This window comes from Spermophilus citellus (assembly GCF_964194105.1).
Source record: "Spermophilus citellus genome assembly, chromosome: 4".
Taxonomy (NCBI): Eukaryota; Metazoa; Chordata; class Mammalia; order Rodentia; family Sciuridae; genus Spermophilus; species Spermophilus citellus.
In genome coordinates, this window is record NC_138185.1 from 216,544,634 (window position 1) to 216,557,855 (window position 13,222).

Sequence of the window (13,222 nt, forward strand, 5' to 3'; positions counted from 1 at the left end):
ATGAAGATAGAAATCCCTGCTTGTTTACAAGATCCATGTGAATGATATGTTTTTTTCCAATCCTTTCATATTCAGTCTGTGGGTATCTTTGCCTATGAGGTGAGTCTGTTGAGACAGCATATTGTTGGGTCTTGTTTTGTAATCGAGTCTGCCACTCTGTGTCTTTTGATTGATGACTTTAGGCCATTTACATTTAATGTTATTAGAGAGATGATTTTTAGTCCCTGTCATTTTTATTTATTTCTGGTTTTTAGTTTGTATTAGTTTCTCCTTTGATTGACTATTCTCCTAGTGTAGTTCCTCCCTCTGCTGTTTTTGAATTTTATTTTTAATTTCTTCTTCATGAAATATTTTATTGAGTACGTTTTATAGTATAGGCTTTCTAGTTGTGAATTCTTTTAACTTTTGTTTATCATGGAAGGTTTTTATTTCATCTTCAATTTGAATGTTAATTTTGCTGGGTATAATAATTTTGGTTGGAATCCATTTTCTTTCAGAACTTGTATATATTATTCCAAGATGCCCTAGCTTTTAGGGTCTCGGTTGAGAAGTCAGCTGAAGTCTGGAATGATTTATGTCTAGATATGACCTATGGTTTTTCTCTAGTAGCCTTTAAAATTCTGTCTTATTCTCTATGTTAGACACTTTCATAATAATGTGCCTTGATGTGGGTCTATTGCAGTTTTATATATTTGAAGTCATATAAGCCAACTGTATTTGATTTCTCATTACATTCTTAAGGTTTGGGGCGTTTTCTGATGATATTTCATTTAAAAGATTGTGCATTCCTTTAGTTTGTATTTTCAGAGCCTTCATCTATCCCAATGAATCTTAAATTTGGCCTTTTCATGTTATCCCATATTTCTTGGAAATTCTTTTAATGGTCTCTTAACATCTTTTCTCCATGGTAAACTGTATTTTCAAGATTATATATTTTGTTTTCATTGCATAAAACTCAATCCTCCAAGTGGTCTAGTCTGTTGGTGATGCTTTCCACTGAATTTTTAATTTGGTTTATTGATTTCTTCAGCTTGAGGATTTCCATTTGGTTCTTTTTTAGAAACTATCACTTTATTGAAGTGATTTTTCACTTTATTTTCTTTCCAGTTTCACTCCTTACATCATCTTTTACTTTATAAATCAGTTTAACTATGAACTTTTAAAATTCCTCCTCTGACATTTTCTCCACTGTGATGTCAATGGATTCTGTTATTGAGGTATTTTTATTTGTTTGGGATGGTTTGTTCCCTTGCTTTTTCATATTGTTTGTGTGTCTACCCATTTATTAGTATCAATCTGAGGTGGCAGAGTTTCTACCCTGTGAATTTATAGTATCCATGAATACTTCTGGTACCTAATGGTTTAGGGGAAGACAAAATAATAACAACAACAAATGAAAACAGTATACAGCATTGAACTAAATACTTAGTTTCTATTATGACATCTACAATGTTAATTGGCTCAATAAACACAAATGGGCATGGTGGTGCATGTCTGTAATCCCCAAAACTCTGGAGGCTGAGGAAGGGAGATTGCAAGTTCAAAGCCAGCCTCAGCAACTTAGCGAGGCCCTAAGCAACTTAGTGAGATCCTATCTCAAAATACAAAATAAAAAGGGCGGGGACACCAGGCGTGGTGGTGCACACCTGTAATCTGAGCAATTTGGGAGGCTGAGGTAGGAGGATCTCGAGTTCAAAGCCAGTCTCATCAACTTATCAAGGCCCTAAGCAACTCAGGGAGACTCTGTCTCTAAAAATATATATAAAAAGGGATAGGGATGTGGTCAGTGGTTAAGTGCCCCTGAGTTCAATTCCTGGTACAAAAAAAAAAAAAAAATAAAAGGCTGGGGACATGGCTCAGTAGTTACATGTCCCTGGGATCAATATCCAGTATTAAGAAAATCATGGTTCAGATGCTCATCAACAGATGAAGACTCTTAGAACATATAGTGTCTACTGCATGTAGTAGCTACTTCCTAATTGGACAAGTGGAGATCAGGAGAGTGGGTGAGGACAAGAAGAATGGGCTGGCAGGAGGCTTTGGCTAGTTTGCAAGACAGGTCACATCTGGTCTCTGCCACCTTGGTGGACAGTACTGGAAATATGGGTTCCCAGGTGTATGCAGGAGTCGGTATATAGCAGGCAACTCTCCATTGGGCCAAACTGTGTGAAACTCAGTTTATGATTTGCTGTGGTGTTTTCTTTCTGTTTGTTCCAGGAACAGGGCCAGCCTCAATAAAACTGTAAAGTTGGCAAAGGTGTTTGTTCAGAGCCCTATCAGTTACTGTTTTAGCACTTATTTTTTCTTTTCATGATCTTCTTTGTCCCGCCAATCTTTATCTCCTATTTGCTTGTCAAATAAATTTTGAAAAAATGTTTAGTGGTCAATGTGATAGTTATGAGGATAATTTTATAAGAAGATATTTGAAGATGAGTCATGAAAGAAAAAAAGTAGAAGAGTTACCCGAGGTTAGATGTTTTAAATGGTAGCCATACCTATCCCTCTCTCTTTTTTTTTTTTTTAATTTAATTCCAGATTTATTCCAGAAATGCAAGGGTAGTTCAACATTAAAAGGCTTAAAATGTAACTACAAATTCCAAATAAAGATAAAAACCATATGATCATCTTGTTTAGACAAAGAAAATGTCTCAGAAAATTTATAGCACACTTATGATAAAAACTGCTGGCAAAATAGGAAAAAGTAGGAACTTCATTAACCAGTGAAAGTCACTTACACTAAAATCCATAAATATATATATTTTTTCCAATAGTATAGCATTAGAAACATTGCTTTGGGGCTGGGGATATGGCTCAGTGGTAGAGCCCCCTATCCCTCTCTTTAAAAAAAAAAAAAAAAACCTCAGAAAAATTAAATATTTTCTTTTCCTTCTATTTTTTTGCAGCCTGTTTTATTTGCATGTACACACACATATGCATATACATGACGTGTTATGTATAAATACAGAACTTTAAGTATATTTGCATTGTTATACAACCCATCTCCAGGACTTTTTCCTATTGCAAAACTGAAACTCTAAAACTATTAAATGACAATTACTCCTGTCTCTTTTCCCACAGCCCCTGGGAGCCACCATTCTTCTGTTTCTACATTATACAATGTAAACTATATAAGTGAAACTTGTGTAGTATGCCTGAGCAGAATGTCCTCTAGTTTCCTCCATGTTGTAGCAGGTGTCAGAATCTCCTTCTTTTTTAAGGCTGAGAAATATTCCATTGCATGGACAGACCACATTTTGTTGATTCATCTGTTAATGGACACTTTGGTTGTCCTACCTTGTTCCCTTTTTCTCTCATGTTATGGTAACTTCTTGCTTCTAATATTTTAACTTGACTGGACAATTAGCATTTCTATTTGAACATATCTCTGAAAACCTCTTATTTTCCCCTCCTAAATAAATTCTGAACAAAATGTTCATGGGTGGGAGTCCTTGGGTGGGTGGTATACTTACCAATCTAGGGGATTAAAGCAGAAGTGGAGAGTAGCCTAGGAAGATGTGAGAGTCGCCTAGATGATGTGTTCATTATTTTTTCTTTTTTATTCAAGTGAAAGCAAATGCTTCAATAACATTTGGTACAGTTCTTTCACTGTTATGGAAGCAAACTCAGGCTTCCTGGAGGTGTGCTGCCTTGCCCTCCTAGCTCAGAGGGTTGAACAGATCAGGCCATGATCCATTTTTATTGACTTAAGCCAAACCTTCTGTGCAGCCCAACGGTTTGCTGTGTTTGTTTCAGGAGCCCACAGACAGCCTGGAGGACAGCCTCCTTTCTTCCAGACCAGAGTTCATTATAGGCCCTGAAGGAGAGGAGGAGGACCCAGCAGCCAAGCATGGGGAGAACCCAGGCAGTCACACCACGCCCACGGAACATGCTGGTAGGTGAACTTGGCTGATGGGGAGAGCACAGTATGCACCTTCCAGTTTGCCCAATGCTCAGATCCTTGGTTTCTTAGGTTGATATTGACTAGGGCAAGTTCAGATGCACCTTTCTTAATGCTGACTTATGCAGATGAACCATTTCCTACCAGATTATGAGGTGGAAGATCCATTATAGCTTCAGTGGAACACAATCTGATCATCTTTCTGGAAACAGATCTTGTTACCCATGAAAAACTTATGTTAGTATAGAAAACTAACACAATTCCGACAAAATGAGTTGTGTTCGTTGTGTGCAGAAGTAACTATAAGCAGACGCTGATTGGCTGAGGTGGAGGGTGCTGGCAAGTTCAACAGCTACTCCGGGCACGTGGCCAGAGCAAAGTATTTTCATTCAGAGGGAACACAACTTGCTTCCATGCAGTTTCTGCACCCCATGCACTTGGCTAGGACCCTGGACAGTGCACGTTGGTAGTTGCTAAGGTCTTTCTCAGAGTCTAGATGACTCCACTCCCAGTTGGGAGGAGGTATGACTTTATAATTTGCTTAAAGGCTCTGAGTGGGCAGATTTGGAACAACAAGATGACAGGAAAAATGGATTAATTTGTAATTTGTGCTCTGAGGGAGTTTAGGGAATTCAGGATGTGACTCCCATGTGCCTCTGGAGAAGCCTAATTTTCTAGATCTGGATGGTGGTACTCTGGGAATTTGAACAGTACCTGGGGCAATTTGGGCAGCTTTAAAAAAATATTCCTGCTTTCATTATCCTGAACTATTAGACTATCTTCATCCTGGGAGACTCACTCCAGAATCAGAAAACAAGGGCTTTACATCATTCCTTCGGTGAACAGTAAGCATTCTTAGGGAACTGTTTTGTAGGGTTCACTGTTGCTACTCAGTGTCTTATTCAGACCAAGGTAACCATATCATTGCTACAAAATTCTTGGTCAGAACTGCTTCCACTTGGTAAAGTGAGTATGAATATCTCAGCCCACACCACTTGATACCATTGAAACTTAGAGTTTGAAGGAATGTCTGAGGTGATCCATTTTATTGGTTTTTGAAGGGTACTTCCTGGAGCTATGAAAACTCCCTGTTACTTTCTTTGGAACTTCCTTCATTGGGGTGACAATTGGTGGGAAAATGAGGGCCAATGATAAAGATTTGGGCTCCCTGCCCAGCTCTGTGGGATTGCTCCAATTTGCTTTACTTCATACACTGGAGTTCTAAGCAAGATTTTCCTTAAACAAAGCATCCTTCAGAAAAGAAGGTTGAATCTGCTAATCTAGTTCAGCCTTCTAACTTTGCTGATGAGAAAATAAATCCCAGATGGGTTAAATGATCTGCCCATGGTGGTGTAGCTCTTGTGATTCATTTATAATTTATGCTTATACATAAGTGCTTCCAAGGCTGTGCTGGATGGAGCATCACAAACATCTGAGGACTGGAAACAAACAAAACAAATGAGCTCCACTCTCCACCCCCAAATTTGAGTATATTCTGGGTGGGGGCCTAGGAATTAGAAATTCGAATCTTAAAAAACTAGTAGTGGCAGGAGTTGGGACTAGAACCCAGGTCTCCTGCTTTACTCAAAAGTAATGACAGCCCAGAGTCATGCTTCTTTCAGGCTTCATGCCTAAGGGAAGCCAGGGCTTCACTTAGAATCTCCTGACCTGTGCTCTTTCCACACAGATTTATTTTCTAAACCTAAGATAATGCACAAATCAATCAATTGCCCCTTCTATATACATTATTTTATTTGAACAATGGTTAAAATTGAGCAATTTTTAAAAAATAAATTACAGATGTCCCTCAATGTCCTTAGGGTGCTAGTTTTAAGACACATCTGCTCCGCCTGACAGAGATCAAAGACTGTGTGGTGCTCAAGATAGTGTAATATTTGCCTGTAATCTACACACATCCTCCTATGTGCTTCACATTATCTCTAAGTTGCATATAATCCCTAATATAGTGTAAATGCTATACAAATAGTTGTTGTATTGCATTTTTTATAGAATAATGATTAGAAAAAAATCTGTATATGTTCAGTATAGATGCATTTTTTCCCTCTGGATGTTTCGGAGCCTTAGTTGGTTGAATCTATAGGTACAGAGACCGTGGATGTGGAGGCCAGCTGTACTATTTTTCTTGCTGACATAACATAAACTCTACTTGTAAGGCGTTTACTCTGCCCTTCTTCCCCAGACACTGCTTCAGGTTCTGGCACAGTGTCAGCTGCTTCCCTTCTTTTGCTCTCTGCTGTCTTGCAGGACACAGCTATGGACTGTCTCCTCAAAGAAGCCCCTGTAAACTCTCCCATGACCGCGTTCCTGGCTTCTCAGAGCTGCAGGCTGCCCCAGCTCTGTGGCCTTCAGGCAGCGATCCTCACTCCTCCTCAGGGAGTCAGGGGGTGGCTGCTCCATCCGCATGTTCAGTGATTCCATTACCTTCAAGACAATTTTGTTTTTCTGCACTCAGTGGCCTGGCGCCTATTGCATATGACAGTCATCTGTGTCCACCACTAAAATATTGTATCAAACTTCCACATTAAACAAATAGAGTCAAGGGCTGGTAGCAAGTGTTTAAAATATCTTTGAATGGAATATTCCCAGTAAACTGTTTAATATATAGGCCGAGAGGATTAGACTGACATTGTCTCTAATCCTAGAAATTGCCAAAGCTTACTACATTGGTGTGTTATTTAACACATTTTACACTAGTGTCTTCATTTGGTTAACTTCATTGAAGTTACTATTGTATACTATTGCCCTCTCCCCACCACCAGGGACAAAGGGTTTAGAGATCCTACAAGAAGATAAAACAAAAAGATAAAACGAGTGGTGTTCTCATCTGAATATACTCATCTTTTTTCCTAAATGCCCTATTTTGAGTTAATTTATGGGATAAACCCCTCTGGTGCTAATTGACCTGCACAGGGCTGGGCTGGGGTAGCTCAGGGAGCCAAAGATCTCAGAATCCATGATGGGCCAATAGTGAAAATGGAGGCAGAGAAGCCTACACTGAGGCTTTCTGCACTTGTCTCATGGAAGGGCTATACTCTAATTTGGAGAGCAAATAAAAACATGTAAGGTTTGTGTACAAACACTTATCAATATATTCTGTATTTGGTTTCATAATCTTGATCAACTGATGATGATTGGGGTGTGTGGAGTAGATAGGCTAACCTTTGTGTAATTATTTCTTCACAGCAGTAAAGAATGATACTGAAAGAAAGTTTTGCTACCAACAGCTTCCTGTAACGTTGAGACTAATATACACCATTTTCCAGGTATATTTTCTGAAATCTTTGAATTTTTGGATTAGTAGCATGCTGTTTTGGAAAACCCAGTAACCATGTGGGGTTTTTTTGTTTGTTTGTTGTTTTTGGTTTTTTTTTGCATAGGAAATGGCTAAATTTGAAGAGCCAGACATTCTTTTTAATATGCTCAATTGCCTGAAGATTCTCTGTCTGCACGGAGAATGTTTATACATTGCTAGAAAAGATCATCCCCAATTTTTAGCCTACATTCAGGACCACATGTTGATCGCAAGGTATGTCTTCCTAATGTCTTATTTTGTTTGTTTATATTTTAAGCTTCAGATGTGAACTTAGAATATGACTTACTAGCTCATTTGGGTTATTTTCTCAGGGAGGACAGCTTTATTACCTATGGAACTACTTTTATTTATTTTATTTCACCTGATATTAAATTATGTCAATATGAAGATTATGTTCACTTGCTAGATACTGTAGGAATATTAAAAAGTAAAACATGGGTTATTTTTATGCCTTTTAGTTGTTATATGGGTTAAGAATAAAGCATGCCCTATAAAAAGTCAACAGATAATTTAATAATTACTTAGTATAACTAAGTAAGGATTTACTCATTTTCTCACGTGAAATGGAACTGCTAATAGAAATTTAAAATCCCTCCATGCATTGTCTGGGAAGTTATTTTCTTAGACACTGCTGAGGTATTTTGAGAATAATAATAAAATATTGCCCTGGATATACAGTGCTTTCTTCTGGAGGACCTTAAAATAACTGTTAGAGTTTTCCTGGCAACAAGACAAAAAAATATTATCCTCATCTTACATGTAAGAGAATAAGATGAGACAAAAGGAAAATGATAAAAAAGGAAAAGGAAAAAGGTTCCTTCAGGTTAAGGGTAACTAGGAGACAAAACCAAGTCTGTCTTTACTTATTTTGTTCACTTATTTATTTACTCATTCAAAAACTATAATGAGTGTTCACTGTATACATTACTATTCTAGGCACTTGGGGAGTTTGTAGTCTTGTTTAGAAGGGATTAATTCTCAGTATACAGAAGATGATCACATATTTTATTATTTAAATTGGTCTACTTTTTAGATTAAAGTGGGATGGCCTTCACAATAATATCAAAACAACAGGATAAACTAAGATCTTGGATAAACTAAGACACATGGTCAATTTATACACATGTGCGCACACACACACACACACACACACACACACACACACACCCAAATATGTATATATGTGTAACCCAAGGGAATGTGATAAGTGACTATTTTGCACAATTCACAGGTGGGTGAGCTCTTTTCTGGATGAATGGCTGGGGAAGGGCTGAGCAGTAGAGACGATTTGGGTACTACAGCAAAGAATTTTGGTTGATAAGTTTGGAGATAGGTAGAACCTTTTTGGGGAAGCATAAGTGTTAAGAGCAACCAGAGGATGGAGTTGCAAAGAGGAGGTGAGAAATGAGCAAGGCCAGCCTAGGTGATGCCAAGGTTTCATTTTTGCTTCATGATTCATGGTGTGGTTTTGTGAGGTAATAAGGAAAAAAGAGGCCAGAGAAGTAGGTTGGGACCCAACTGTAAAGAACATTATTCCCACATGTTCTGTCTTTCCTCTTCTTATGAGGCCACCAGTCATTAGATTTAGGGCCCATCTTAATCCGGTATGAACTTGCCTTAACTAATTATGTCTATTCCAAGTAAGGTAACATTCTGAAGTTCTAGGTGGACATGAATTTTGGGGGACACTATTCAACCCACTACAGAAGCACCTATGGGAAAGGCAGAGGAATGATAGAAGGAAAGGTGGAGAGGCTACAGAAGTTTCCTCATAATAAATAGGGATTATCCAGGTGTAGCAGGAGGAAGGAGCTGAGAGGTAGACATGCTGACCTGAATGTGGGGAAGAGTGAGGATGATCTGAAAGGTTCAGGCCAAAGATGAGACAAGCTGCAAATATGGTCAGAATCAATGATGGAACAGTCAGGGCAGATGCTCTGTTAATTCTAGAGGAGTGGGGATTCTTAATAGGCAGACTTCAGTTACTGAACTATTCCCCACAAAAAAATGTGCCCAAGCCTAATGGATTATTGATGCTGTGCTTTTGGGGTACTTAGTCCAAGCTTTTTCCGCAAAGTCCCACCCTAACATCATGACAATGAAGGAGTCTGGGAAAGGACAGTCTTCCTCTTTTCCACCCAAGCTGCCTTAGAGGACTTCAACAGCCAACAGGACAGTCCAGATCCAGCTTCTCGCCCTAGCATGGTGTTCTGGAGGTTCTGTGTGTGGTTCGCCTCCTTTATCTAAGTTGAAAGTTCCACAAAGTGGCAATTATGTCTTCTCTTTCCTCTTCATTCTTCATAGAAACATCATCATGCTCCCTCACAGGGATGATGGTAGTTCAAGGTCTTTGAATAACTCCTGTATGCCAAGCACCCTGCATCAGCCCACATTGGGAGGAACCGAGAGTTCAGAGGAGTTGAAAACTTTGCCCTTGGTTATACAGCTGATTGACGGCAGTGCTGGGATTAGACCCACGTTTGTCTGACTTCCAGTACTCAGGTTGAACTGATGGTGTTTGAAAATGGCTCTTTTTTATGCTATAGTTCTGGCATGTCTTCTGATTAGCAGGCAAATTTATTGTGTTGTACGTCAGTATGCTTTCTGCAAAGAAGAGAGAGAAAGTGTCATTCTGCTCATCTCTCTGTGGTGCATTATAAGCTTTTTTTTTAAGTTGTTGATGGACCTTTTTAAAATTTATTTATATGTGGTGCTGAGAATCGAACCCAGTGCCTCATACTTGCTAGGCAACCGCTCTACCACTGAGCTACAACCCAGCCCTCATTATAAGCTTTTTAAAGTCACAAATTGTTGCCAGCTGGCCAGGCTGACAAGATGATCTGAGTTATATATCAATAACTAAGAAAGTGGCAAAGAAACTACACAAACATGAAAATACCTTTTTCTTAATTGCTGGGGTCAGGGATGGCTCACTGACCTCAAAGATCACCTTCCATGCTGGAAAGAGGGCAAGGGGAGCAAGAGGCAAGCAAGAGAGCCAGCACACCCCAAAGCCCTCTACTTATTGAGGAAAAGACAAGTTCCACCCAAATAAGGCAAGGGATGGGTTTCGAAGGGTGGAGGCTTGCTTGGTGATGTCTTGTGGTCAGGTAATTGATTGACATTTTGGCAAGTCATGCCCATTTCAGGTGCTGTATGGGATCATAGGCAGAGTGAGAGAAAAGGCACACTTGTGTTGCATAGCCCAATAAGTGCTCGACACCAGACCCGTCCCCTCATATGCTCAAATGCGCATAGCTCACACACACAGCTCATGAATGGCTCACGACAACAAACAGTATTGCTTCTGATACTAACTCTGGAGCCACATGAAAAAAAAAATCCCTCAAATAACAAAGAAAACCAATAAAAGGCATGCATCATATAGTTAAATGAAAAATTGAACCCCAAATATATTGAGAATTATTCTCGTAGGGCTTGATAGGGTCTTAGTTTAAACTTATCAGGGGCAAGGTATTACCAGGGACTTTCCTCTTGTCCCCTGTCTGTCTTTTCCCTTTCCCCACCTACCCCATCACTTAGCCTAGGTCCGTCTTGCTTATTAGGTAGAACCAAGTGTTGGCTTCTTCCCAGGCAGGCTGTCCTGAGAAGTGGGGAAGAGAGCCTCTGGCAGCTCCTTACTGACACTGCCCTTTCTTCCTGAGATTTCAGAAGGAAAGAGATCTTTTCTCTCCCAGAGACCATATTGCTCTCTGAACAAACACTTGGACATTCCCATGCTTGAAACATATGCCCACTTGTAAGACTGGTCACTGTTCTGGGTATTGAAAGACTATTGTATTTTGGGTTCACCCTTATGATAGGGGAGTGGGGGAGCTTGATTGACAATACTGCCAGTTCCCGAAGAGGCTGTTTTTAATAGAAAAATAGTTGTTCTTTGCCATAATAAGGGGACAGGGCTGCTGGGCAGGCAAAACCAACAAAACTTTACAGCTGTTCATTAAAAGAAAAATGCTAAAAATCATGTATCACCCCATCATCTTAACTAATGACAGTTTGGTATATTAAGTCATTGTTTATTTCTGTAGCTGAAATTTGTAATATGCAAATTTTAATTTTATGTTAAAATGTAATAGTTATTTTTCTGTATTGTTACATGAAAGTGATTTCTTTAAAAAAATTAACATAACACTTAGAAAATGTTATCAGAGGATTATAGTCTTGCAGATGAATGTAATTTCACTGAAAGCATCCCTAACAGCTGACAATTAACTATACTCACCAGGAGCTAAGATAAGAGGACATTTTTCTGGGAAACAATAAACTCTCACCACTTTGCTTCTCTTGACTCCTCAGCCTGTGGAGAGTCGTCAAGTCCGAGTTCTCCCAGCTCTCTTCACTGGCGGTCCCTCTCCTCCTCCATGCTCTGTCCCTTCCTCATGGTGCTGACATCTTCTGGACTATCATAAACAGCAACTTTAACAGCAAAGACTGGAAGATGAGGTTTGAAGCAGGTACTTCTGTATTAGCTTAAAAATTCTCTGCTCATAATGTAAACCAGATGTCCAGTTCTGACATCTGTTTTTGGCCTCCTTCCTCCTCCTGCCATTTAAGGGACATTCTCCTGATGGCTGGTGTTCCTCAACTGAGTCTCCTCCACACAGTTTTACAGAGTGTTTGACATAATCCAGGCATAATTAGTTAACCCCCCCACTTTTTCACTCCCAAATGTGTCCATTTGGGTTATAAATAATGGAGGTAACTTGTATCAGAGTTACTGAGATATTTGTTAAAAATAAAAGTTATTGAGCCCCACCCTAACCTACTGAATCAAAATCTCAGGGTAGTGGTGAGGATAGGAATCTAGATTTTAAACAAATTATCAGGTAATTCTGTAAGGTTTGAGAATTCCTTCTGTGTTTTGCCATCGAGGCACAAAGAACCAAGTCTGGTGCATGAAGGGTCTAATTTGCTAGTGCATAAAATGGCAAATTCTCAGAGTAATATGGTAGAGAAGGACCTTGGATGTTTTCTTGGAACTTTATATCTTCTGGCTTATTGTTCTCAGGGGCAGCAAGCAGGGTTGGATTGTCAGAATGTTGCTTATAAGAATGGTTCCACGTATTTTAGTGTCTCAAAAGTTTGACCCAGAAATGGAAGTTCCATTAGATGAATTAACAGTTTCCTACACTCTGGCCACTTCAAAGAGTTCTTGCTTTTTGACATTCACATGAATCCCAGGGACTAGTTAATATGCCAGTTCATGATGGTGTAGGAAATTAGATGTTGTAGGGTAAAATTTTCTAGCAAAAATCTGCATGGCATTTGCAATGTTTTATAGGGAATTTGTATTTAAATGCAAATAAAGCAGATAAATATTTAAATATGCTTCTTCATTCCAATTTAAGGATTAGATTATTGCCAGATTAGTCTTCTGAATCATGGCTCTGATTATGTTACTTTTCAAATAAAAATTTTTAATGAGTTCTCAATGTCTAAAGAATAAAAATATTCAGGCTCCTTCAACTGCTGTACAAATTTCCCCATCGCCTAACTGCAAGTGTTCGCTGCCTGGTTTGCCACTCTCCTTTCTCACGTACCTTTGTCATTTGCCCATTGCTTCTTGCTTCCCTTGGCCCATGTCTTGGCCATTCTCTATTCTCTGTCTGAAATCATCTTCCATTCTAGTCCCTGTCCAAATGCCATCTTCATTTTATCTATGCCACCATTGAGTTCCACCTTCAAGGTGATCTCAGTAGAAAGTAGTTTATTTATTCCCTGATCTCTCATTACATTTTATTTGTACTCCATTAGAGTTTTGTATTACATTTCTACTAGTTGTATTTGTCTTATTGCTTTTAGTTAATTTGACTTTGAAGTCAAGAGTTGTGAATGTGGAGAGTCTTCCATTTACTTCCTTTCCCCACAACTGCTTACAATAGTCCCTTAATTTCAAATACATAAAACACATACATTCTTAATAAATTTTAAAAACAAGTGAATCCATGAATTTACTGAATAAATACCAC

General features: G+C 38.9%; 1 protein-coding gene across 5 annotated transcripts in view; it reads left to right on the top strand.

Moving 5' to 3' along the window:
* The window catches only part of UNC79 (unc-79 homolog, NALCN channel complex subunit), a gene marked incomplete at both ends in the record, with an annotated part of 264,901 nt that overhangs the window by 146,033 nt on the left and 105,646 nt on the right, over positions 1–13,222 (top strand). For all 5 annotated transcript variants that reach the window (XM_081289012.1, XM_081289013.1, XM_081289015.1 and 2 more), the window contains 4 exons: positions 3,754–3,892; positions 7,103–7,182; positions 7,297–7,445; positions 11,550–11,707. In XM_081289012.1, the coding sequence (XP_081145138.1) occupies positions 3,754–3,892; positions 7,103–7,182; positions 7,297–7,445; positions 11,550–11,707 (526 nt within the window). The remainder of the gene's footprint in view (positions 1–3,753; positions 3,893–7,102; positions 7,183–7,296; positions 7,446–11,549; positions 11,708–13,222) is intronic.